At 40.6% G+C, this 26,234-nt stretch overlaps 1 protein-coding gene across 1 annotated transcript in view; it reads right to left on the bottom strand.

The window, feature by feature from the left end:
* Nucleotides 1-6,752: 6,752 nt before the first annotated feature.
* The window catches only part of frmpd4 (FERM and PDZ domain containing 4), a 154,619-nt gene continuing 135,137 nt past the window's right edge, over nucleotides 6,753-26,234 (bottom strand). The window contains exons 10-15 of the mRNA XM_060832964.1: nucleotides 25,615-25,701; nucleotides 15,361-15,543; nucleotides 14,360-14,513; nucleotides 9,171-10,241; nucleotides 7,567-8,877; nucleotides 6,753-6,812 (exon numbers count right to left, since the gene is read on the bottom strand). Of these exons, the coding sequence (XP_060688947.1) occupies nucleotides 6,808-6,812; nucleotides 7,567-8,877; nucleotides 9,171-10,241; nucleotides 14,360-14,513; nucleotides 15,361-15,543; nucleotides 25,615-25,701 (2,811 nt within the window). The 3' untranslated portion in view covers nucleotides 6,753-6,807. The remainder of the gene's footprint in view (nucleotides 6,813-7,566; nucleotides 8,878-9,170; nucleotides 10,242-14,359; nucleotides 14,514-15,360; nucleotides 15,544-25,614; nucleotides 25,702-26,234) is intronic.

Consider the following 26,234-nt stretch of genomic DNA (forward strand, 5'->3'; position numbering starts at 1 on the left):
ATAGGCACTAATTGCATTCAAATCGGACTCTTGTTGTTGAATCACAACTGCCCACATCATTCAGGGCTGGGTAGTATACACCCACACTTTCTAAGTGGTATCGGGCATATTGTGATCAATCCCAGTGCCTAAAATCCAAATGGCTTGATCTTGAGTGCATTTCTGATTAACTGTGTCATTTAGTTATAGCTTTTGAGGGCATCTAACTCCATGATGCTACTGGAACTTGACATCACGGGGAACTGTATCATTGGATACAGTTTTGATACTGACTTGCATTATTATCACCTCCAGAGTCATTAATCAAAAGGTGGAAATGGGATTAGAGGATTCAGACGAAAACAAATACTGTGGATGCTGGAAATCTGAAACAAACACAGAATGCTGGAGAAACTCAGCATGTCTAGCAGCATCTGTGGAGAGAGAACCAAAACTTAATGTTTTGCATCAAGTATGACTCTTCTACAGAACTTCAGATCTTTGGCGCAAACACGATGGGTGAAGGTCTTCTGTGGTGAATTAAATTGCAGCAATCACTAAAACCTAAAGATTAAACAACATACTTAGTAGGAAGTTCAGATGCAGCACATTTTTGACATTAAAGCACCTTTGTACCCAATCTCCTGGAAGAAGTTATCAGCATTCTCTGCTAAACAATAATGCTGGAAAGTTCAACATTTGTTCACAATCTGATAACTGTTTGATTTCTGGCAGGGCTTTTGACACAGTGACTTTTAGAAATTAACATAGAAGCACGATTATAATTATTATGTAATTCTCATGCCTGCATTTAAGAAGAAAAATGTTGTATGTGTATGTCCTATCTGTATGTCCTATCAATTCTGTTGGAAAATTTACCTTTTTAAAAATGTGAGTTTTTTTTAATATTTAAAAAAGATTTACATCAACCTTTTGCACAAGGTTAGATACATTCCACATTCAATTCTGACAGTGAGACAGCATGAACATTTGTGACCTTGAAAACCAATCAACAAACTAGCGAAAGAGACGAGAATAATGTTAGAATCATTTTTTATCTCTGTGGAAACAAATCCATCAGCCTACTCTCAAAGATGTAGATCTGGCATACTCAGTTGGTAAGAGTCATCCAAGTTAAAAACTGATGATTGATGTCATGAGATACAAATGAAAGATAATCCAAGATGTTTCCTGAACTGCTGGGAGCTTTTCTATCGTTATTTGAAATTTACAGCATCCGCAGTATTTTACTTTTGGACAGACACAATTTTCCTAACTCTACTTAATGCGCATGTAGTTATCTGTAAATCCTGGATTTTTCCACTCCTAACTTGTGACTGCCATGTGATTTGATTGACTTCAAAACTGACTGGCATTATTGAAATATATGTGTGGATGAATTGCCGTATTGTGACTTAAATAAAAAAGGATTGCACAACTAATATTGGAAAATACAGTTAACTAATTACTGCTAAGCTTTGCTATAATGGTGAAGTTTGTGAAGTAGCTTACATTGCTTGCAAAGAAAGGTTTACACTTACGAAATACTCTTCAACATCCTCAGCAAGCCCCAAAGTGCTCCACAGCCAAGGAATTACTTTTGAAGTGCAAATACTTGTCTTGAGAAGATCTGGGAAACAATTTCACACAGCAAAATCCCACAAACATTAAAATGAAGAGTCAACTATCAGTTAAACCGCTTTTTAGTAATGATTGGGCACGAGTTTAGGAATCTGTATGTCCATACAAACAGCCAAGATATGCCTCAGTTTACCAAACCTTCCAAAAAAAAGTATGTTTTCTTTAACATCATAAAGATCATAAGAAATAGGAACCGGAGTAGGCTCCCCCCACCCCATCAACCCTTCTCTGCCATTTAATAACAGCTTGGTTGCTTTGGTTATAGCCTTATCTCTGCTTTCCAGTCCATCTCCCATAATTTTGACTCCCTTGGAACATCAAAAAACAACCTTAGCCATGAAATATGCTCAATGCAATACCCTACGTTGCTCTTTGTGAAGAGAATTCCAAACACTAATGACTCTCTGGAAGAGAAAATTACTCAACTCCATATTATTGAACTCTTATATTGAAATTGTACCCCCTAGTTCTAGAAATCCTCAAGAGCGGAAATAGTCTTTTATCGTTTACATTGTCCAGATCTTGTTCAATTTCTTAAATGTTTTAAATAACATTATTATTCATTATTCTAAACTCTAGTACTTACCCTGCTCAACCTTGCCTCAGTTGGTAACCCCTTTACCACAGGTATCAGCTCAGTGGGAAAAATAAATCTAAAATCTCGAATGCAAACATATCCCTCAAGTAAGGAGCTCAAAAACGTACTCGGTTCTATCGGTGTGATCTCACTAGAGCTTGTACATTTGTAACAAGACTACTTGACATTTCCACTCCATTCCCTGTGCAGTAGAGGCTGACATTCCATTTGCTGCTTAATCACTTCTTGAACCTGCATGCTAAGTGTTTGTGCTTTACATAGAGTATCCAGATCCTTTTGTACCCCATTATTCTGCAATCTCTCTTCACTTAGAAAAAGAATTCTCCTTTTCTAGTTTTTCTACCAAATTGGACTTCATATTTTCCCACATTGTAATGACAACTTACATACATCGATTTACAAACTCTTTGTTACATACTCATAACTTGCATGCCTACCTATCTTTGAATTGTTGGCAAATTTGGTTACAATATAATTGGTACTTTCATCCAAGTTATGGACACAATGTTGTCGTCATTATTAACGGCTGTAATATTCTAAGTGCTTGCACATTTTAAGAAGATGAACATCTGTCTAAATTGGCACACCAGCCTACATGTCATAAAAGGAAAGGGCAAAAGTGTCAAAAAGGCTCAATATGCTTACATTGCTAATTTAGAAAAGATATGAAGAAAAGTTTAGAAAGATACAATGTACTGAGCACCATTTCACAAAAGTGAATAGGTTTGTTTGGTCAGGTGATGAATTTTAACATAAAGGAATGTGAAGGCCGCTACTTGTCATTATTGAAGTTGGCTTATTGGGGAAACAAAATGTGAAACCTTTTGAACTTCTACAGTTTGTACAGTTGTAAGTTATATTAAAAAATGAATCTGGCAGCGCGGTGGTTCAGTAGTTAGCCCTACTGCCTCACAGCACCAAGGTCCCAGGTTCAATTCCAGCCTTGGGTGACTGTCTGTGTGGAGTTTGCACATTCTCCCCCTGTCTGCATGGGTTTCCTCCAGGTGCTCCGGTTTCCTCCCACACTCCAAAGATGTGCAGGTCAGGTGAATTGGCCATGATAAATTGCCCATAGTGCTAGGTGCATTAGTCAGAGGGAAATGGGTCTGGGTGGGAAACTTTTCGGAGGGTTGGTGTGGACTGGTTGGGCCGAAGGGCCTGTTTCCACAGTGTAGGGAATCTAATCCAATTCGCATGTATAAATATGCAACATTTCATTGGCACCAATGATGCATTGCAATACCAAGTTTCTTTCTTTGCTTTATGCATTACATGACATGTTTTTAATACATTAATTTTTGACCAACTAAGCATCTGTGAAGCAACTCGGGAGCTTCTTCTATTTTAATGATGCTAATGAAATGCATAATCCTCTTGTCATTTTGAGGATGTGTGATCATTGACCATTTGCTCCCCTCTCTAACATCATGAACTGGGTGTGATATTTTCTCTTGCTCATTACTAAGATTAAACTTCACAGTGTTATTGACAAGGACATATACAGGTTGTCTTCAATCCGTGACAATACATCATGGGATGAAGTTCTTGGGATGTCCCTAGCTCACATTATTTTTCAATGAAAATCTGTCAAACTTAGTTTGGCTGACTTCCCAGCTATTCTGCCCATGGAAATGTTCAGACCGTGTGCATGGTTCATCTGTTCTTGATGAGTTTCAACACTAAAATAGCAACCATGGCCCTAGGATCCCTAATTAAAGTCATAGAGATGTACAGCATGGAAAGAAACCCTTCGATCCAACCCGTGCATGCCAATCAGATTTCCTAACCTAATCTAGTCTCATTTGACAACACTTTCTCGTATCCCTCAATCTATGCATGCATCACCCTTTGTGTGAAAACATTGCATCTTAGGTCTCTTTAAAATCTTCCCCCTCTCACCCTCAACCTATGCCCTCTAGTTCGGGAAACCCCAACCCAAGGAAAAGACCTTGTCTATTTACTCTATCCATGCCCCTCCTGATTTTATAAATCTCTATAAGTCACTGCTCAGCCTCCGACGGTCCAGGGAAAACAGCCTCGGCCTATTTAGCTTCTCCGTATAGCACAAATCCTCTAACCCTGGCAACATCCTTGTAAATCTTTTCTGAACCCTTTCAAGTTTCACAACATCCTTCCTACAGCAAGGGACCAGAATTGCACATAAAATTCCAAAAGTGGCCTAACCAATGTCCTGTATAGCCGCAACATGACCTCCCAACTCGTATACTCAATGCTCTGACCAATGAAGGAAAGCATAGTAAACACTTTCTTTACTATCCTATCTTCCTATGACTCCATTTTGCATACTGAAATGTGGTCACAGCCTGAGGCAGCTTTATTTTCATTGACTATCTAGTTAGAGATACTCTCCTATAAGGGATGATAATTCATATTGGTAGGTGACTACTGAACTGTTCAGAATGAATGATGTGCAGAAACCTAACTATTAAAAAAAAAGCTTGTATTCCATTGCTGTTTGCAGGTTACCTAGTTTTAGAGGGCATTGTAATGGTTTGTTTAAAAATGTATTTTAATAGAATATTTCTCTCTACAATTTAAAAAAGTGCTTACTCTATAAATATTTCACCTGATATATAACTTTTATGTTCCTCAGTTTAGAATATTTCCTGTTTGTGTGTTTGTGCTAAACAACTGCTGTCATAACAAACTAAAGCAGAAGGGAAAACATACCTTTCACCTTTGTGTTTGCCTCCCCAAAATAATAAGACATAACTGATCAATTTAATTGTTTATTGTTTATATTGTTTGCATTGGTTAAAAAGCATACTTTAAAATTTTAGATAATTATTATTTACAGAGTGATGAAGTATCACATATGTGACCAGTATCGACAACCCCTTCCAAACACCCCAACCCTTTCCCTCCCCTCCCTCCCCCACCCCGTGATGGCAGTTATAGTACTAGGGGATCTTGACACACTTGGTCAGGCCACTCAACCATTCTGGAGCTCGGGTTCCATATGAAAAATAACTAATTTTTATACCATTGCTTTCTATACTTCCTTGTCATCAGAAAGGGAATTTCAATTACATTACAGTTCTAGCAGATTGAGCTGTATAACATTTGAATATCTCACAGCCTCATCATATAAAACATAATGTACACAAAACCAAGTTTCCTTTATAGCAGTCCGTGTGGTGGCCCCACACTTACAGTAAACTCTATGTATGGCTTTACAAGGGTACATTTTAAAATACGATTTGCATCTTATTTATTTAAAAGCGTTTTAAGTGAACGGGTTAGTGTGCTTACAATAGCCGTCATGGTAATTGAATGTCGCGCTAAAACCTTAACGTTAGGATCAATGGGGGTTGCTCCAGATACTGCTTCAGCAGCTCTCAGCAGACAAATATAGTTCATTACAACCTCATCTACCTTAGCAACAATTTCCTGTTGCTGTGTTTCAGAATTCATTACTTTAACTAATCGCATGCAGGCTTCTGTTAAGCAACACAGTACTTGGAAGCTGGACGTCATAGCTAAGAGCATTTCCTCTGGGCTTTTTTCTGCAGCAGCCATTTTCCTGCAGGCGCTTCCCAACTCCCTCGATTCAACTGATAACAGTTGCTTGTACTGGCTAAATCGGAGTTGATGGGGGTCTGATGTTACATGTTCTTTATTACCGATGCTTGCCTGCAAAAGAGACAGCAGTTCGCTGGCATCTCTCTGTGCTGCAAGAAATCCGCCTGGCAGTGTGTACACCCTGTCCTTTAGAGCATTAATTCTGGCAATCCTGCCAGCAAATGCCATGTCATTAGTGTCTGCATGTTCCTCCTTGTCGCCGTTGTTGCCCCCAGTCACTCTGCAAGGTTCCACAGTCAGTCCGAGAGCCTTCCTGGCACTTGCAGAGTTGGAGGACATATAGAATGCTTGAGATGGACTGGAGAAGAGATGATTTTGGTCCAAGCAAGACAGCTGTCCCTTACTACCATAACCATCATCATCATCATCCTCTTCAGCATCATTGTCTTTATTAAGGAAACAATAGGTAAAAGGACCACGACACTTCCAGTTGCTCATCTCCACCTTTGGAAAAGGCAATGGTTTGATGTGTCGGAAATCCTTTTGCACAGAAAGTATCTCCATTGATCTCCGACCATCCTTGCCGTCTGCAGTAATGGAGCAGCATGATGAATTTATTCTCACTGATCCTTGAGAGTGGCTCTTTGATAATCTCTCGCCCAGAGGAAGTTCGACTCTTTTCTGTACAGGATGAGGATCAGATATTTCGGGGAGATCAGAATATTGGAATCCTATGAAAGTCTTTGATTTTTCTACTAGGGTTTCTACATTTCCCATTCCTGGTGTAACACTGCTGCTGCAACGCCTCAACACCTTCTTTCTGGGAGGAATTTTAAGGCTTCCTCTGCCAACTTCACAGGCCTTCCTATTAAGTGGTGTTGCATGCGCTTGTTCTACTTTGGAAAGATCAGGTGACTCTCGGCAGGTACTTGGCACCTTTGTATCATTGCAAATGTTTGATGGCAGAGTAATGTTGTCGGCTTTGAATTGATTAGTGAATGCTGAAGTTGCACCTCCTCTTCCTCGTTGCTCAGGCTGTGTGCAAGCTACACTAGGGGTGGCAGAAAAACACAGAGAATCATTAAGCACCTCCTTGACAACATGCTGCAATTTACAATCTGGGTTGCACTGCTTGTCCTCAGCAGAGAGCTGCTTCTCATCAAAACCTCCAGGCACAGCTTTATCATTCTCACTGGCAGCTCCTTTACTCAGACTGAGACATTGCTCAGAATGCAGATCTTGTCCTACATCTCTGTCAAAACAGTCAACTTGCTTGCTTTTGTTATTAGTTTCCTCAAGCTGTCTAGTTTTTTGAGTCCTCTGTTTAGCTAAGTCATTCTCCCTCCTCAACTTGGCTGGCAAGGAAGTAAAAATTATATTTCTAAAATTACATAGAGAATTCTTAGCTAACTTACTTTTACTGGAAGGAAATGAGTCTTTGGATGTTGAAACCAATGAAGGGAATGTTAATGTGTTAGACCTATAATACTTAGAAAATTTCTTATATTCTTTGACACTGTCATGGTCATTCGGGAAAGTGATTTTTGTGCTTTTAAGATTAAGAAATGTGCTGTGTTTAATTTCTTGAGATAAACGATTACCATCATCAGGTTTGGGCTTACTTGTTCTTTCCACTACATCTGTGTTAGAATTTTGAGAGCTAACTTCCTGAGATGAATCTGACAAAAGAGGACTACTTTCCTGATCTCGAAAATAATCATTTCCCTCACTCTCTATTTTACTTTCAAATGTTAAATGTTGCAGCTCAACATCTGTGTAAATATTATCGCTGTTTACTGAGGTACCTGTGGTTTCTTTAATCTTGGGTACTCGGTGGCACCCATCACGTATGGTACCAAATATTGGTTCAGCATTTGAAGGCGCATGCGTGTTATGGGCTGTTCTCCTATGACACATGGCTTCAGCTTGGGGATGTAGATCTTTATATGATGTTCCGTGGCTTTGAAGCAAAAGTGTTCGTTGATCTTCTGAAATGTAGCCAAGGCCTTTTAAAGAAGATTCCGATAATATGTGCTTAATATCACTTGTACAGAGGGGGGAGTCAACTGGGGTGGCACACGTACTACTGCCTGTACTGCAGGCTGCATCTACTGAAGAACACTGGGAACTCTGCAAAGAGTAATGACCCTCACTTTGCAAAGAGGACATTCTTTTGGTCATATGGTATTCACAAAGTCTGGTCACACTCTGTTCAGCTTCCGGAAGCTCTGACGAGTGATCATCAGGGAACAGCTCTGCGTCTTCTGAATCGGTCAGGTGTTTGGTTGAAGACATGTAAGTGGTATCAGAAAGAAAGCTTTCATCACGTCCAAGCCCGGAAGTGCTGGCCAAGGAGCAACGATCATCTATTTCAGTATCTGCTTCTTTCCCTTCATGTTCAGCTCTAGAAACTACGCAGGATTTGTGAAAACCTTTACCATTAATTAACCCTGGGAAATGCTGATCAGTCATCTTTTCTCCTGAAACTGGAAACCAACTTTGTGTCTCTCTACGGAAAGTAGTGCTTTCTAAGTCAAAAGTGGCTGTGCCGTGACTGTTCTTTGTAATCAATGTGCTGTATTTGCCGTTGGATGACAAATCATCGCCCAGTTCTGTCTTTCTGTTTGCATGTTGCCTTTTCACTGATACATTACCATCATGTGCTATCTTGACATTACTATCACCTGCCTTGTTTTTTTGCTTACTTGCACAAGAATACATCAGAGATCCCATCTGCAGTTTGCTGAAGTAGTCGGTGACAGATTTTGTCTCCATTGTCTCTGGCTCCATCTCAACTTCCTCAGAAGGAAGTATCTGTTTCGAAGGCACAGCTTTCGACTTTGCATTGCTACCCCGTTGGACAGTCAAGGAATGTGTAGCTTTTGGAATCATTTTAGAAGTGGGCCCTATGTTCTCATTCTGAGAGATTGGGAATTCAGTTTGCTCTTCTTGAAGTTGTTGATAGCCTTCACTGGTGGCCACAAGCATATGCATGGAACCCTCAGAATGCTTCTGTGCTGAGGCTACCTCAGAGCTTTCAGTCATTTCAGAGGAGTTTGTTTCATTGCCAGAATCCGATGACGACTCAGGACTATAAGCTCTTAATATCACTACACCTGTATGCCATAAGAGAATAAACACCCAATTAATTACGTCATCATAGGCACTTTTTTAATCATAATAAAATAGGTTTATTAAATAAAGTGTTTAGCATTCTTAAATTTCAGTGCATAATAAGCATCCAGCGCATGAAATATGAACTAAGATTGTTCCATTAGCATGCCAGATCAGAAAAATGGGATGACACACTGATGGTAAAATTTGTTCTGGAATGTTTCCAAGTTGTTAACAAATTTACAGATGGAACATTATGACAGTCAATGAATAAATGTTACTATGGTGAAAGAACCTGAACTGTCATCTGTTTGCTGAACGGACTGCTCCTCAGAAGCTGCCAGCGCCTCCAGTGCTTGCAAAGTGGATACCACTGCATCATCTAATGCTTGCTCACCACTCTGGTCTTCGGCCTGCGTAGGAATGGCATCTATGAGCGACACTGGGATGTCATCACTTGGAGAGCATTTGTTTTGGACGGTCTCCTGTGAACTCTGCGCTTGTTGATGCTGGCCATCTTCTTCATCAGAGCTGTTGTCTCTGAAACCTGGCGGAGGGGCAGCTATTGCTATATTCAGCGTGTGAAGGAGAAAATCATCTTCATCATCGTCATCACCTCCAGGTGGAGGAAGTGATGTTAAGTCAATTATGTCATCGCTAGATCCAGATATATTGAGAATGTCGGTTTTGTCGGCCTCTCCAAGTGGGATATCTTCCTCACAGCTGGCCTCATCTTCATCCTCAGCATCATCTGTCGTCTCTGAATAACATATGTCATGTAGTAACGGCTCTTCGATGTTTTCAGCACTTGCAAACATTCTGCTATCGTTAATGTTTGCATAAACTGCATTTGTATCAATGTTGTCCACATCAATCCCTGGGAACGAGTACTCTGAACATTTAGTGTCACTTACATTGGCCAAATACATAGATGCCTGTTGGTCTAAATTGCTTGGGCTATCATCCAGCAATCTTTCATATCCAAGGTGTCTCGGATTAAAGGCAGCTACATTGTGATCCTCGAAGACAAAGGATACCTTTGCTCCCCTTGGAGATTCTTGTACTGTCTTTGTATGTTCTTTCCCAGAGGACAACCTGTTGAAAGCTTTGTTTTCAGCTTCCATAGTATTCATATATTCGGCCCCTAGATGACTATGGTCATGAACATCTGTAATCTCTGTTATTAACCCCCCTCTGGAATCTTCATGATAAATTGAATCATTTGCGAAATCTATATTTTGCTGCTTTGATTCTCTAATAGATGATGGCTGGGCATCTTCTTTTTTAGCCCTGATGTGGCATGAACTTTTCGGTAAATAATTCCATTCTAAGGTGTGCATATTATGTTTCGTCTTGTATTCTGGGCCTATGGAAAAGAAAGACAGATTGTTCATAAATAACTGTCAGCATCATTACTTAACACACATAATAAAAACACTTCTTTGTCATATTCCAATATATTATAATTCTCAGTCAATACTTTTAAAATTTAGACAAAAGCATGATATTAAAATGGCTGCGACAAATCATGTGCCCTTATCACTTTAAGTTTTACCTGCACATCCACCAATATCATTTATTGTATCCGTTGCTCCTGATGTGGTCTCCTCTACATTGGGGAGACTGGACACCCACACCAATCAACCACACTGCCCTGTGGCCCAACATTTCAACTGTCCCTCCCACTCTGCCGAGGACATGGAGGCCCTGGGCCTCCTTCACTGCCACTCCCTCACCACCAGACGCCTGGGGGAAGAACGCCTTATTTTTCCGCCTCGGAACACTTCAACCCCAGGACATCAATGTGGACTTCAACAGTTTCCTCATTTCCCTTTCCCCCACCTCACCCCAGTTCCAAACTTCCAGCTCAGCACTGTCCCCATGACTTGTCCTACCTGCCTATCTTCTTTTCCACCTATCAACTCCACCTTCCCCCTGCCCCCCGACCTATCACCTTCATCCCCTCCCCCACTCACCTATTGTACTCTATTCTACTTTCTCCCTTCCCCCACCCTCCTCTCACTTATCTCTCCACCCTTCAGGCTCTCTGCCTGTATTCCTGATGAAGGGCTTTTGCCCGAAACGTCGATTTTGCTGCTCCTCGGATGCTGCCTGAACTGGTGTGCTCTTCCAGCACCACTGATCCAGTGCTGAGTCTCAAGTGAATGTGTAATTAAATCTGGAATTTCACAGCAACCATGGGAATTCACACAAACCTTTATTCAAGCAGGAGTCATCATTGAAGAATGACCTGACTGCGTTTAACATTGCCAAAAGGAAACGTTGAAACCCAACGGGTGCTAGACAAATGTGAATAGATCCTATCAACATTCCATTGCATTTCAATAGTTCTCCTTATGCAACATACTGGAACAAAAGAATCTCCAAGTATCAAACAACAACAGAACGTGACTGGAATTAGCAAACACATTGGTTGGAAAAAGGAGTTTGAATTTGTGGGTGCCATATGGTGAGGAATCCATTTTTGTCATCTGTGCTGAAAACTAGTCAACACTTCTTGCAAAGAGAGAGAATTCCATCAAACTAGCTGCAAGTTATCTGAGCAGCCAAGGTAATAAATAATCAGGTCTTGAAAATGGGAGTAAGAACACATCCCTCCTCAAATAGTTGTGACTTAAGAGTTCACCTAAGAATCAACCTTCTGAAAATTTGTAATATTGTGCAGGAGAGTGAAAAAGTAATTCCAAGTTTCAGCTTTAGTGGAATCAGAGAACACAGGATAATTGTGATTGAACATATGACAGAATTAGGCTCCAAAGTCATATGCTTTTCTTGTTTTTATACTTCTATTATAAATTTCCTTGATCTACTATAATTATTCTGGATTAACAGTGGTCAGCATGTTTTGCCTCCACCAGGGGGTATCGTTTTTTAACTTGAATTTCAGTATTGTTTTCAAGGCTGCGTTTGCTGAAGCCACAACTGCAGACTCCATCCCAGGTAGCTACCTGCATCCAAAATGCCACAGATCAAACTCAGCCATAGAAAACCCCACTGATCTCACTTGCTGTCTGTCTCTGAAACCATGACTGCCTTCCTTGCCACCTGACTCACCTACTGCTTTCTGCCCTCTACTCATTACCCCTCTCCTGATCCCTCATTGCTTCACTCCAAAACCCTCAAGTCTTCTTTCCCAACTCTGTTTCACACTACAACTGCCACTTGTCACCCTGCTTTCAAACCCTGGCCATGTGGGGAGGCAAGTGAGGTGTTCAGACTAAGTTAGAAGAGTGGTGAAGGTTTCAGAAGCTTCAAGAGGGATCAGAGGGTGGTGGTGTGGGAAGGATTGATGTTTGATTGTAGAGTAGAGGTTGGAGGGCTTGTAATAGGTTTGGAGATCTCTTGGAGAATGTTGTTAGGAGCATGCTGCCCAGTTGCAGCTGCTTCTCAGACAGGCCCTTGGACAGAGGAGATAGGTGCCTCTGCAGATGTTCTGAACACACCAAGTCTTTATCTTCTGCAACCTGCCATCTCCCCTGAAGCTCAGGAGAACTCTTCAACAGCAGCTAAGTTTTAAATCAAAATGTGTGATGATAGAATGAGCAGACTTATTTAAAGTTGCAACCATTCTTCCTTGGAACAGATTGGCTGCCTGTCCAGCCTTGGGCTTTTGTTACAACCAAATATGGATGAGTTCAAGGCTTGTGTCTGGAAACAGATTTCTTTGGTCTTTACTGTACCATGCGCCCCAGAGCCACAATTTTGTTAAAATTCAATCCTTGATTAAATGAAAGAACTCAGTCACAGATGCAATGTAACCTTCAAGTAGTCACTTCTTCACTTGTGTGTGATTGGGACTTGTACTTATGGACTGTGTGTACCAGCTGTGGCTAACTGTACATTTTGTTCCATTCGAGCTTTATTTATGAAAACTGCCGCCCAGGTCTTAATTTGCAGTAAATCCATTCCTTTGTTCCCTCCCCTCCCCACTGTGCTTTCTGGCCTACCTATATTGGTTCTGTTTGTACATCCCTCATGTTCTCTGAACACAGGCATTGATTCGACGTGCCATAATAAATAAAACTGCAAACTGACCGATCAGTTAGGGGAATAGCAAATATAATTTTAAAAGTTTATCAATTGAAAAATGATTTTGATAACGTTAAGGTGGATTGCAGAGGGAACTTTGGTGACAGCATTGAGGAGTGAATACATTGTGAATGAGGAACAAGAGTAGATCTTTCAAGTCTACTCTGGCATCCAATAAGATCACAGCTGACCTGGCTTTGTTTGAGCTCTACATTCCTTCAGACTCCCAATAACGTTTCATCCCCTTTGCAATCAAGAATCTATTTACCTCAATCTTAAAAATGCTGAAGTTTCTGCATTCACTGCCTTTTGAAGCAGAGAATTCTCAGAAAAAAAGTGCTTCCTCGTCTGCCTTAAATGGGTAATGCCTTATTTTTAAACTGTTGCTAGACGTTTATTGAAACCTTCATTGCTTTAAATTTCCTTAGTTATAAAAAGGTCTGGTGCAAATGTGTCAAAAAGCATCAAATTAGGCAGAAAAAGAAATCAATTCCAAGAAAATTACCAGAAAGTGCTTGTGTGCACATGTACCTGTGTGTGGGCTGGGTTGTAGGCAGGATTGAATTTGACTGCGATGCCTTCCATTATTGAATAACTTCCCAAAGCTCATTGTACAGATTCACATATGGTCATCTGTATCATGCAGTTATTAATGGACTACACTACAACAATATTCAGCTTTTACTGGAGAAATATCAGAAATAATTGCTGGTAAACAAATCTATGGATAAAATGAAACTGAGTCTTTTTGAGATTAGAAGGACATTAGTAACAATGCTAATTGTCGTCTCTTCACAAAGGCAATCACAATATTGCCACAAGGAAAGATTTCCTTTGTATCCTCAGTGCAACCAAACTCTATTTCTTTAAACAGGTTGTATCCAGGAAATCTCCTTTTCCATTATGGTTGAAAGTTACAGATATGAATCCATGCTATATCAAGCCCCATGTATTAGTTATTGGTCAGGCTTGATGCCTTCAATAGTTTAAAGGTCTCCATCCAGGTAGCATCACTGTTGTCCAAGTGTTACAAAGTATGGTTTGTACCATGATATCACCATGGAACAAACTGAGAAGACTGTTGCCTAGAACATTCCTGGTGAAGGGCTTATCCCTGAAACGTCGATTTTCCTGCTCCTCGGATGTTGTCTGACCTGCTGTGCTTTTCCAGCACCACACTCTCGACTCTGATCTGCTGTTCCCAAGAACTACCTCAGCTAGCACAAGGACTGAGCTTGTACTGGTATAATACTGCACAATTCAATAGCTGTCTAAGTTTTCAATCTCCCCTCCACCCTCTTCCCCCCACCCTTCACCCAGCCCTAGCACCACAATCACCCCCAGCCCAAATATACAAATCATTCCCCGATGTCTGGAAGTAATTGTTAAACTAATGTTTTCAATGTAATAAATTCAGAAAAATTGCATGCTCACATCGAATGATGCTACCTGCTTCATTATTCACAGTGCATTTGCCATGAGCCATGTTAAATATGGAGCGTCGTGAATCTACCAACAGCCTGTAGTATCCAGCAGTCAAGCAAGCAAGGTTCATTGCATCTGTTGACTCCATTAATAATATGATGGGCTGCAAACAAAGGCACAACATCAGTTTAAAAATCTTACATCTGAGACTGAAAAGTTAATTTTGATTTATCAAATCAGTGAACCTTTCCCTTGTAATAGTAAAAGAATTACACAGAAATTGGCCCCATGCACTGACTGAATATGAGTAATCTCATAGATATGGAACTCCTTTTAAAGCTCACAGTATGATTAGATTAGATTCCCTACAGTGTGGAAACAGGCCCTTCGGCCTAACAAGTCCACACCGACCCTCTGAAGAGTAACCCACCCAGACCCATTTCCTTCTGACTAACGCATTTAACCTATGGGCAATTTAGCACGGCCAATTCACTTGGCCTACACATCTTTGAACTGTGGGAGGAAACTGAAACCCAGGGAGAATGTGCAAGCTCCACATGGTCAGTTACCCAAGGCTGGAATCAAACCTGGGACCTTGGTGCTGAGAAGCAGCAGTGCTAACCACTGAGCCACCATTGTTATTATTGTTAAAATTAAAACTATCCATGCGGAATTCAAACTATCAAATCCATTCACAGGGTGATAAAGTAACTCATGAAATGAAATCTTGTCAGGTCTATCCTGCCAAGATTTATTCACCCAACTCATAACAAGCCGGTGTTTTCATCTCTTTCAGTTGATGTTATAGATATTTAAAATTCAAGCTTCCAATGTTCTTCATGTTAAAATGTACCTACGAGGTAACAGGAAGAGCTCCAGAACTTTGAAACTTGATTTGTTATTTTTTACTTATGTCCTATCAACAATCTCCCCACTCTCTTCTGTTCATTGCCCCCAGTCCCCTTCTACAGCAATTGCCTCACCATCTCAAGGAAACAGCATTTTCTTACCTTAACATCCAACACGTTTAGTTCAACTCGAACATTGTTTTCTTCTTCCGAGAACATCTCAATCTTGTTGACATGGCTGAAATCAGCCAGTAGTGCCACAAGGTGTGTTTTTGCATTAATTACATGGCTTATTCCATATCTTGGTCCCACTAATAAAGTGACTTCAGAGTGTTTCTCCCCTTGCTGTTACAGTTAAAAAAAAAAGACAGAACAGGGTCAGACTTCAGTGTTGCATCAACTTGTAATTCAAAGATCTTCCAACAAATGAGCAAAGCTTTTACATTGGCAATGGGAATCAACTGTGATATTCTTGAAAAGTGCTACAAAATATGTAGAGTATCTCACTCAACCAGATGGACCAATGGGCTGAGGAGTAGCAGATGGAGTTTAATTTAGATAAATGTGAAAGACAAATCAGGAAATGGACTATACACTTAATGGTATGGGGAATGTTGCTGAATAAAGAGACCTTGGAGTACAGGCTCATAATTCCTTGAAAGTGGAGTCGCAGGTAGATAGGATAGTGAAGAAGGTATTTGGTATGCTTTCCTTTATTGGTCAGAGCATTGAATATAAGAGTTGGGAGGTCATGTTGCAGCAGTATAGGACATTGGTCATTTCACTTTTGGAATATTGCGATTCTCGTCTACCTCCTGTCAGAAGGATGTTGTGAAACTTGAAAGCATTCAGAAAATATTTACAAGCATGTTGGAGGATTTGAGGTATCGGGAGAGGCTGAATAGGCTGGGGTTGTTTTCCCTGGAGCATCAGAGGCTGAAGGGTGACCTTATTGAGATTTATTAAAATCTGTGGAGCTGGTGTATGGGAGAAGGTTTCACATTTTCGGATTATTGGAACCTCTTCTGGGGTAGAAGTGAACTGTACAAGAAGGACTGATTGGACTGAATTGGAAGGGGGCTAATATACTGGCAGGGAGATTTGCTTAAGGTGCTCGGGAAGATTTAAACTAGTAAGGTGGTGGGGTGGGGCACCCAGGGAGCTAGTGAGGAAAGAGACAATCTGAGACTGGTACAGTTGAGAAAAGAAGAGTCCAGCAGTCAGAGCAGGCAGGGACAAAGCAGAGAACAATGTAGGACTGATAAATTAAACTGCATTTATTTCAAAGCCAGAGGCCTAACAGGGAAGGCAGATGAACTCAGGGCATTGTTAGGAACATGGGACTGGGATATCATAGCAATTACAGAAACATGGCTCAAGAATGAGCAGGACTGGAAGCTTTAAGTTTCAGGATACAAATGCTACAGGAAGGACAGAAAGGGAGGCAAGAGAGGAAAGGGAGTGGCGTTTTTGATAAGGGATAGCATTACAGCTGTATAGAGGGAGGATATTCCCAGATATACATCCAGGGAAGTTATTAGAGTTGAACTGAGAAATAAGAAAGGAATGATCATCTTATTGGGTTTGTATTATAGACTCCTAATAGTCAGAGGGAAATTGTGAAACAAATTTGTAAGGAGATCTCAGATATCTGTAATAATAATAGGGTGGCAAGGATTGGGGATTTTAATTTTCCAAACATAGACTGAGACTGCCATAGTGTTACGGGTTTAGATGGAGAGGAATTTGTTAAATATGTACAAAAAAAAAATTCTGATTCTGTATATAGATGTACCTATTAAAGAAAGTGGAAAATTTGACCTACTCTTAGGAAATAAGGCAGGGCAGGTGACTGAGATGTCAGCGGGGAGCACAGTGATCATAATTCTATTAGTTTTAAGATAGTGATGGAAGAGGATAGATCAGATCTAAAAGTCGAAGTTCTAAATTGGAGGAAGGCCAGTTTTGATGGTATTAGGCAAGAACCTTCAAAAACTGATTGGGGGCAGTTGTTGGCAGGTAAAGGGACGGCTGGAAAATGAGAAGCCTTCAGGGATGAGATAATGAAAGTCCAGAGTTCGTATATTCCTGTCAGGATGAAAGGGAAGGCTGGTAGGTATAGGGAATGCGGGATGACGAAAGAAATTGAAGGTTTGGTTAACAAAAAAAAGGAAGCATATGTCAGGTCAAGACAGGATAGATCGAATGAATTCTTAGAAGACTATTAAGGTAATATAAGTATACTTAAGACGGGAATCAGGTGGGCAAAAAGGGGACATGAGGTGGCTTTGGCAAATAGAGTTAAGGAGAATCCAAAGGGTTTTTACAAATACATAAAGGACAATTGGGTAACTAGGGAGAGAATAGGGCTCCTCAAAGTTCAGCAAGGCAGCCTTTGTGTGGAACCGCAGGAGATGGGAGAGAAACTAAATGAGTGTTTTGCATCAGTGTTTACAGTGGAAAAGGACATGGAAGCCTGTAGGTAAATAGATGGTGACATCTTGAAAAATGTCCATATTACAGAGGAGGAAGTGTTGGATGCCTTGATATGCATAAAAGTGGATAAATCCCCAGGACCTGATCAGGTGTACCCTAGAACTCTGTGGGAAGCTAGAGAAGTGATTGCTGGGCCTCTTGCTGAAATATTTGTATCATCGATAGTCACATGTGAGGTGCCAGAAGATTGGAGGTTGTCTAAAGTGGTGCCACAATTTAAGAAAGGTGGTAAGGACAAGCCAGAGAACTATAGACCGGTGAGCCTGACTTTGATGGTGGGCAAGTTGTTGGAGGGAATCCTGAGGGAGAGGATGTACATGTACATGTATAGGCACGGACTGATTAGGGATAGTCAATATGGCTTTGTTCGTGGGAAATCATGTCTCACAAACTTGATTGAATTTTTTGAAGAAGTAGCAAAGAGGGTTGCTGAGGGAAGAGCAGTAGATGTGATCTATATGGACTTCAGTAAGGCATTCAACAAGGTTCCCCATGGGAGACTGATTAGCAAGGCTAGATCTCATGGAATACAGGGAGAACTAGCCACTTGGATACAGAACTGGCTCAAAGGTAGAAAACAGAGGGTGGTGGTGGAGGGTTGTTTTTCAGACTGGAAGCCTGTGACCAGTGGAGTGCCACAAGGATCGGTGCTGGGTCCACCACTTTTTGTCATTTACATCCACATCATTTGTGAGCATAAGAGGTATAGTTAGTAAGTTGCAGATGACACCAAAATTGGAGCTGCAGTTTACTTCAGATTACAACAAGGATCTTGATGAGATGGGCTAATGGGCTGAGTGGTAGCAGATGGAGTTTAATTCAGATGAATGCAAAGTGCTGCAGTTTGGGAAAACCAATCTTAGCAGGACTTATACACTTAATGATAAGGCCCTAGGAGTATTGCTGAACAAAAAGACCTTGGAGTGCAGGTTCATAGCTCCTTGAAAGTGGAGTCGCAGGTAGATAGGATAGTGAAGAAGGCATTTGGAATGCTTTCCTTTATTGGATAGAATATTGAGTACAGGAGTTGGGAGGTCATGTTGCGGCTGTACAGAACATTGGTTAGGCCACTGTTGGAATAGTGTATGCAATTCTGGTCTTCTTGTTATTGGAGGAATGTTGTGAAACTTGAAAGGGTTCAGAAAAGATTTACAAAGATGTTGCCAGGTTCGGAAGATTTGAGCAATAGGGTGACATTGAATAGTCTTTGGCTGTTTTCCCTGGAGCATCAGAGGCTGAGGGGTGACCTTATAGAGGTTTATAAAATCATGAGGGGCATGGATAAGGTAAATAGACAAGGGCTTTTCCCTGAGGTGGGAGAATCCAGAACTAGAGGGCATGGGTTTAGAACGAGAGAAGAAAGATATAAAAGGGACCTAAGGTGCAACGTCTTCATGCAGAGGGTGGAATGAGCTGCCAGAGGAAGTGATGGAGGCTGGTACAATTCCAATATTTAAAAGGCATCTGGATGAGTACATGAATAGGAAGGATTTGGAGGGATATGGGCAGGGGATAGGCAGGTGGGACTAGATTGCGTTAGGATATCTGGTTGGCATGGACGAGTTGGACCGAAGGGTCTGTTTCCATGCTGTACATCTCTATGACTCCATGACTCTAAAATCATGAAGGGCATGGATAGAGTAAGTGCACAAGGGCTTTTCCCTGAGTTGGGGGAGTCCAAAACTAGAAGATATAGTTTTAAGGTGATAGGGGAAAGGTTTAAAAGGGACCTAAGGGACACCTTTTGCAGATAGAGAATGGCGTGTGTATGGAATGAGCTGCCGGAGGAAGTGGTTGAGGCTGGTACAATTACAACACTTAAAAGTCATCAGGATGGGTATGTGAATAGAAAGGATTTAGAAGGATGTGGGCCAAGTGCTGGCAAATGGGACTGAATTAATTTAGGATATCTGGTTGGCATGGACGAGTTGGACTGACGGGGCTGTTTCCATCTATACATCTCAATGACTCTATGGCACTAATTAAAATAAAAGATAGTTGATTGGCATTTCAATTGTTCTCCTAATGTCAGAAGATAGCTTATATTACTTATGAACATTAGTAAGACTGTGATACTAATGGACCTGCTTGAACTCTCTTACAAATATTTACCATACTTTGCATAATGCAGAGCTTTTTGTTAACAGTAAACTGTGTACTGCAAGTAAGTCAAAGTGTACAGGAAAGATGGCAGTACAATGTAGATAAAAGGTCAATAAAAGTATAGCAACACAGGAGTCAAAGTTGTTTGTTTCAGGTTGAAAGGTTTTTCTGGACAAACTACAGAAAGTTTTGCCATACATACTGTGACTGTTATACGCTGGGTTATAATTATCAAAGGCGGTCAAGTTCCTGTGGAATTTTCAGGAGAAACTCCCAAGTATGTGGCTACTTCTGATTGGGATTGAAGGATCATACAGATAAAACAAAATCAAAATGATTGGAGATCTTGTGCAGCGACTGATTCTTTTGTTTCTGGACCTCAAGGATGTGCAAACTATCAAGGTGATGTTGCTCACAGCTGAACATGAGCGTTAAGATTGAAATGAAATTCGAGAGTCCAATTTGATTATTTTTAAGACTCATGAAGGCAAATTTCACATTGTTATTTTCCTGAAGGTTTTGTCTGCTTAATGTTGATAAAAAAAAACAGAGGATTGAAATTGTTCTGTCCAGGATTGGTAAGGAATAAGTTATTAGAACAGGACTGAAAGCACATTTTTGGTGAGAAATTCTCGAGAGCTGTTTTTTGATTTTCAGTGCTACTTTTTGTTTGTCCGGGCTCCTTTTCCAGTCTCACTAACTCCCTCATTAGATGAAGCAGTCATGCTGCATCAATACTCTCAGTATCTGTGGGATTTGGACTCTCACAGCAGCAGAATTCAAATAATTCATCCTCATGATCATCAGTAGTCCACTGAATTTAAAGCCATGACACACAAGGAAAGCATCGATTTTTTTTAGATAACATAACATTTTAATTGATAGAAAACAATCAGTATAAATTTGCAATAACAATTTTTCTAAAAAGAATTATGCAGCTGTACACAAAAACCATCATTCTAAGTAAGCTATCCAAGAACTGGAGAGGTTACAGCTAAACCATTCTATATTTGTCTCGAAAATAACCTCAAATAATTCATAATGTATAAAATGCTTTGAGATGTCATAAGATAGAAATGCAAATCTTATGAAACAAATCTGTTCAATATAATTACACATTGACACTGAGTTCATTAAGATATATATGGAGGAAAATAGAATGGATTATAATCACCCCTGAGCTCCTGCAGCTTTAATCTAGAGATGCCACCTTAATTTGTAACAGATTCACTACCTCAGTCTTCCTGTTCTCACTTAGATGAGTATTCCTATGTTTATTTTTAAATGCTCTCACTAATTTGCCATTCATCATTCTTCTTCCCAGCTCGTCTTTCCCTCTCTCAGCCTCTCTGTTACCATTTCAGCCCAATTTCCCCTTTCCATGGGACATCCTTCTGTTCTTGGGACCGCTTTCCTCTGTGTAGCTCTTCTCACTGCACTCCCTTCCCCCACTTTGTAGTCCTGTTTGCAGCCTCTCTCCTCCTTCCCGTTACAGCACCTCTTTGTCCATGTGCCATTTGTGTCCTCCCTCCCTAGTTTGCAGCCTCATTTCTCCCCAAGATCCTAGGAAACTAGCCTTACCCCTTGTCCTTCCTTCCTGACCTTGCTCCACAGTTTGTTTCCAAGTGCAGTGAGCCTTGGTCTCTGGTCTTGCTGGCCTACCCAGAAGCTGTGCTCCCTTCTGTGGCTCATCTCACTCCTCCAATCACAGGATGGTTCTTTACGAAAGTTCCAGCAATAGCATGGAAGAGAACCAGCCTGAAATCGGAGGAGCAGCATTCCGTGGGTCCACCTTTTCTATGTTTGGTCACTGCCATGTCTGAACTTCCCCAAGTGAATTAGAGATCATGGGGTCAGTTTAGCCCACTGCTCCACTGTACTGCTCTGGAAAATAATTACTAAATACAGATGCAAAAATAAATATTTGCATTTGACAATATTTTAAGAAAATGTAATATCATACAAATATATGTGCATGCTAATGACTAAAATCCCAAGAAAACCCTGCAATGTGTGAATAGCTTCTGGAGAATCCAAGTTAGGGAAACTGCTTGTGTTTTTATGAAAATAAGGCTTGATAGGTCACATATTCTCTTTTATTAGGTGCTGATGAATAGAAACAAGAAACTAACCTAAGAGGAATGACTCACTGCCACAAACATTTATGCACCACATAAAATCTGAATGGATAGACAACAGCTCTGTGAACCACGATGGTAATCTAACTATGTTAAAACTGCTGTATAAATACAGGTGGCTGTAGGTTGTGCAGCACTCCAGAACTTGCCCTTCGAGTGAAATGGTAATAATTCTGTCATGTCAATGCTCCTGTTTGGTCTTCTCACACACAGGAAAAATCCATTAATTTCAAACATCAATGTTCATTTATATACAGATTTACATCCTGTGCCTAAATGTGAGGTGCATTATGAGGTGAATGTCAATGAATGATTTTGAAATAAAACAGTATGACATTTTGAATGCTCGATGTAATTTACAACTGATAAATTGTAGGCCACCTCATAAAGCTGAAAAGGAATTTTTTTTCCCTTTTACTGATTTTCTCTGAAGGGTAATGAAATGTTGTATTTTTCGGATGAGGGCTGTCAGCGCTGGAGCAATGGTATACAATGTCATGGATCATGCACACCAGGGTTCCACTCTGCATTAACAATGAGCCATAACCCAAACTACAAAACAGGAAAGGTTGAAGTCTTCCATTTCTCAAGCTTGTGAACTTAACAGCTCCTCTGAGTAAAACTGTCAATTTAACGCCAGTTAATGCTGCATGGATGGACAACTGTTTTCGTGATGATCTGGGTTGAGGCTGCTATATTTAGAATCACAGGCTGAAAGAAGACTTTCATATTACCAATAAAAGTTACAATCTAAACCATGTTCTCTGCAAGGAAAGGATATTTTATGCTTTCTGCAAGATCCTGAACGTGATGAGTGACAAAAACTGTGGGTTTCCGAAATCAGGATTCCCTGAATAAACACTACTCTTGGGAAATAAGGCAGGGCAGGTGACTGAGGTGTCAGTGGGAGTGCACTTTGGGGCCAGAGACTGTAATTCCATTAGATTTAAAATAGTGATGGAAAAGGATAGACCAGATCTAAAAGTTAAAGTTCTAAATTGGAGAAGGGCCAATTTTGACGGTATTAGGCAAGAACTTTCAAAAGCTGATTGGGGGCAGATGTTCAAAGGAAAGGGACAGCTGGAAAATGGGAAGCCTTCAGAAATGAGATAATGAAAATCCAGAGAAAGTATATTCCTGTTAGGGTGAATGGAAAGGGTGGTAGGTATATTGAATGCTGGATGACTGAAAAAATTGAAGGTTTGATTAAGAAAAGGAAGGAAGCATATGTAAGGTATAGACAGGATAGATCGAGATCAAGTGATTCCTGTGAAGAGTATAAAGGCAGTACGGAGTATACTTAAGAGGGAAATCAGGGGTGCAAAAAAGGGGACATGAAATAGCTTGGGCAAATAGAATTAAGGAAAATCCAAAGGGTTTTTACAAATATATTAAGGACAAAAGGGTAACTAGGGAGAGAATAGGGCTACTCAAAGATCAGCATGGCAGCCTTTGTGTGGAGCCACAGAAAATGGGGGACATGCTAAATGAGTATTTTGCATCAGTATTTACTGTGCAAAAGGATATGGAAGGTATAGAATGTAGGGAAATAGAAGGTGACACCTTGCAAAATGTCCATATTACAGAGGAGGAAATGCTGGCTGTCTTGAAACGCATAAAGGTGGATGGACCTGATGAGGTGTATCCTCGAACTCTGTGGGAAGATAGGGAAGTGATTGCTGGGCCTCTTGCTGAGATATTTGTATCATCGATGCCGGAAGACTGGAAGTTGGCTAACGTGGTGACACTGTTTAAGAAGGGTAGTAAGGACAAGCCAGGGAACTGTAGACCAGTGAGCCTGATGTCAGTGGTGGGCAAGTTGTTGGAGGAAATCCTGAGGGACAGGTTGTACATTTATTTGGAAAGGCAAGGACTGATTAGGGATAGTCAACATGGCTTTGTACGTGGGAAATCATGTCTCACAAACTTGATTGAGTTTTTTGAAGAAGTAGCAAAGAGGATTGATGAGGGCAGAGCGGTAGATGTGATCTAAATGGACTTCAGTAAGGTGTTCGACAAGGTTCCCCATGGGAGACTGGTTAGCAAGTTTAGATCTCATGGAATACAGTGAGAATGTGCCATTTGGATATAGAACTGGCTCAAAGGTAGAAGACAGAGGGTGGTGGTGGAGGGTTGTTTTTCACACTGGAGGCCTGTGACCAATGGAGTGCCACAAGGATCAGTGCTGGGTCCTCTATTTTTCATCATTTATACAAATGATTTGGATGTGAGCGTGACATATGGTTAGTAAGTTTACAGATGACACCAAAATGGGAGGTGGAGTGGACAGCGAAGAAGGTTACCTCAGATTACAACAGGATCTTGACCAGATGGGCCAATGGGCTGAGAAGTGGCAGATGGAGTTTAATTCAGATAAATGCGAGGTGCTGCATTTTGGGAAAGCAAATCTTAGCAAGACTTATACACTTAATGTCAAGGTCCTAGAGAGTGTTGCTGAACAAAGTGACCTTGGAGTGCAGGTTCATAGCTCCTTGAAAGTGGAGTCGCAGGTGGATAGGATAGTCAAGAAGATATTTGGTATGCTTTCCTTTATTGGTCAGAGTACTGAGTACAGGAGTTGGGATGTCATGTTGCGGCTGTACAGGACATTGTTTCGGCCACTGTTGCAATATTGCATGCAATTCTGGTCTCCTTCCTATCAGAAAGATGTTGTGAAACTTTAAAGGGTTCAGAAAAGATTTACAAGGATGTTGCCAGGGTTGGAGGATTTGAGCTATGGGGAGAAGCAGAACAGGCTGGGGCTGTTTTACCTGGACTGTTGGAGGCTGAGGGGTGTCTTTATACAAAATTATGAGGGGCATGGATAGGATAAATAGACAAAGTCTTTTCTCTGGGGTCGGGGAGTCCAGAACTAGAGGGCATAGGTTCAGGGTGAGAGGGGAAAGATATAAAAGGGACCTAAGGGGCAACTTTTTCATGTGGAGGGTGGTACGTGTATGGAATGAGCTGCCAGAGGAAGTGGTGGAGGTTGATACAATTGCAACATTTAAATGGCATTTGGATGAGTATATGAATAGGAAGGGTTTGGAGGGATTTGGGCCGGGTGCTGGCAGGTGGGACTAGATTGGGTTGGGATATCTGGTTGGCATGGATGGGTTGGACCGAAGGGTCTGTTTCCATGCTGTAGATCTCTATGACTCTATGACTTCAAAGACACCTCCAGTGCATTTCGTTTTGTGGCAATAACACCTCAGTGAGCTATGAACAGAAAGACCACCACTGAAGGTATGAGTAGCCTAATAAATACTCTCTAGTAAAGAGTCTATTTATACAAGACCAATTTATCCTAAAACTCAAGCTTTCCTAAATTGTTGTCAAACACTCAAGGTCATTAAACTGTAGAGACTTGACAACTCGAGATAATGGGTCATTATTCTTGGTGGGAATTTTTAAATAATGTACTTTAGCAATCTTTTTGGAAGGTAAACACAGCAGTACAAGAAGTATTATTCATGTGATTTGTTCATCAGAAAAGTTGTCAGTGTTGATCCAATAATCTAACGTGATCCCTGATAAATTTGTGGGTGTTTGTGTATGTCGGTGTGTAAAGAGTCACATCTTCGAGGATTGTTATTATAGCTTTTACCTCACTTGAAGATTCATAAGTTTTGTTGCCAATGTTAGAAAAATTCAGAGAAGAATTAAGATACATTACCACTAGCATTGCTTTAAAGACCCGGCCTCCATACAAACGCAGGTCACTGAGAAACTTTAAGTAGTGCACCTTGGCTTGCAGTGCAGAGAGCTGCAATAGAAAGTAAGAGACAAATTTTGAGGTAAAATTTACATTGAGGAGTGATGATGAATTGCTGATGTCTGAATGTGTCAGAATACAGTTGGATAAAACTTAGTGTTTAAATATCAAGCATCCTAATATTCCTGTCAATATAGACATTTGTACTGGGGGGAGAAACACAAAATGGAAATTAGTTTAACTCATGCCGATGGATACTCAGCTTCACCACCAAAAGCAGAATTTAACAAAACCCAGTCAGACTGAGTTCTGGTCCATTAAAAAGGATTCTTTAGTAATTTCTTGCAGTTTTGAAACTTCTCAGCAATTTAATCATTCTAGAAGGTAAGTGGTTGCTAGTTTAACACAGCGAATGTTTAATTTTTTCAGACATTTCCGTAATGTCACATCATATTACTACATTTTTATTTCTTTATTCATTTAATTGGTGTTAGACCCCATGCAATACCTCTTTTAAAACACAAGAATGTTATACTACTGGTGAAATCACTGTTATTCCATGCCCTACTCTGTTGGTGATAACA

Source organism: Hemiscyllium ocellatum, chromosome 12, assembly GCF_020745735.1.
Source record: "Hemiscyllium ocellatum isolate sHemOce1 chromosome 12, sHemOce1.pat.X.cur, whole genome shotgun sequence".
Classification (NCBI taxonomy): domain Eukaryota; kingdom Metazoa; phylum Chordata; class Chondrichthyes; order Orectolobiformes; family Hemiscylliidae; genus Hemiscyllium; species Hemiscyllium ocellatum.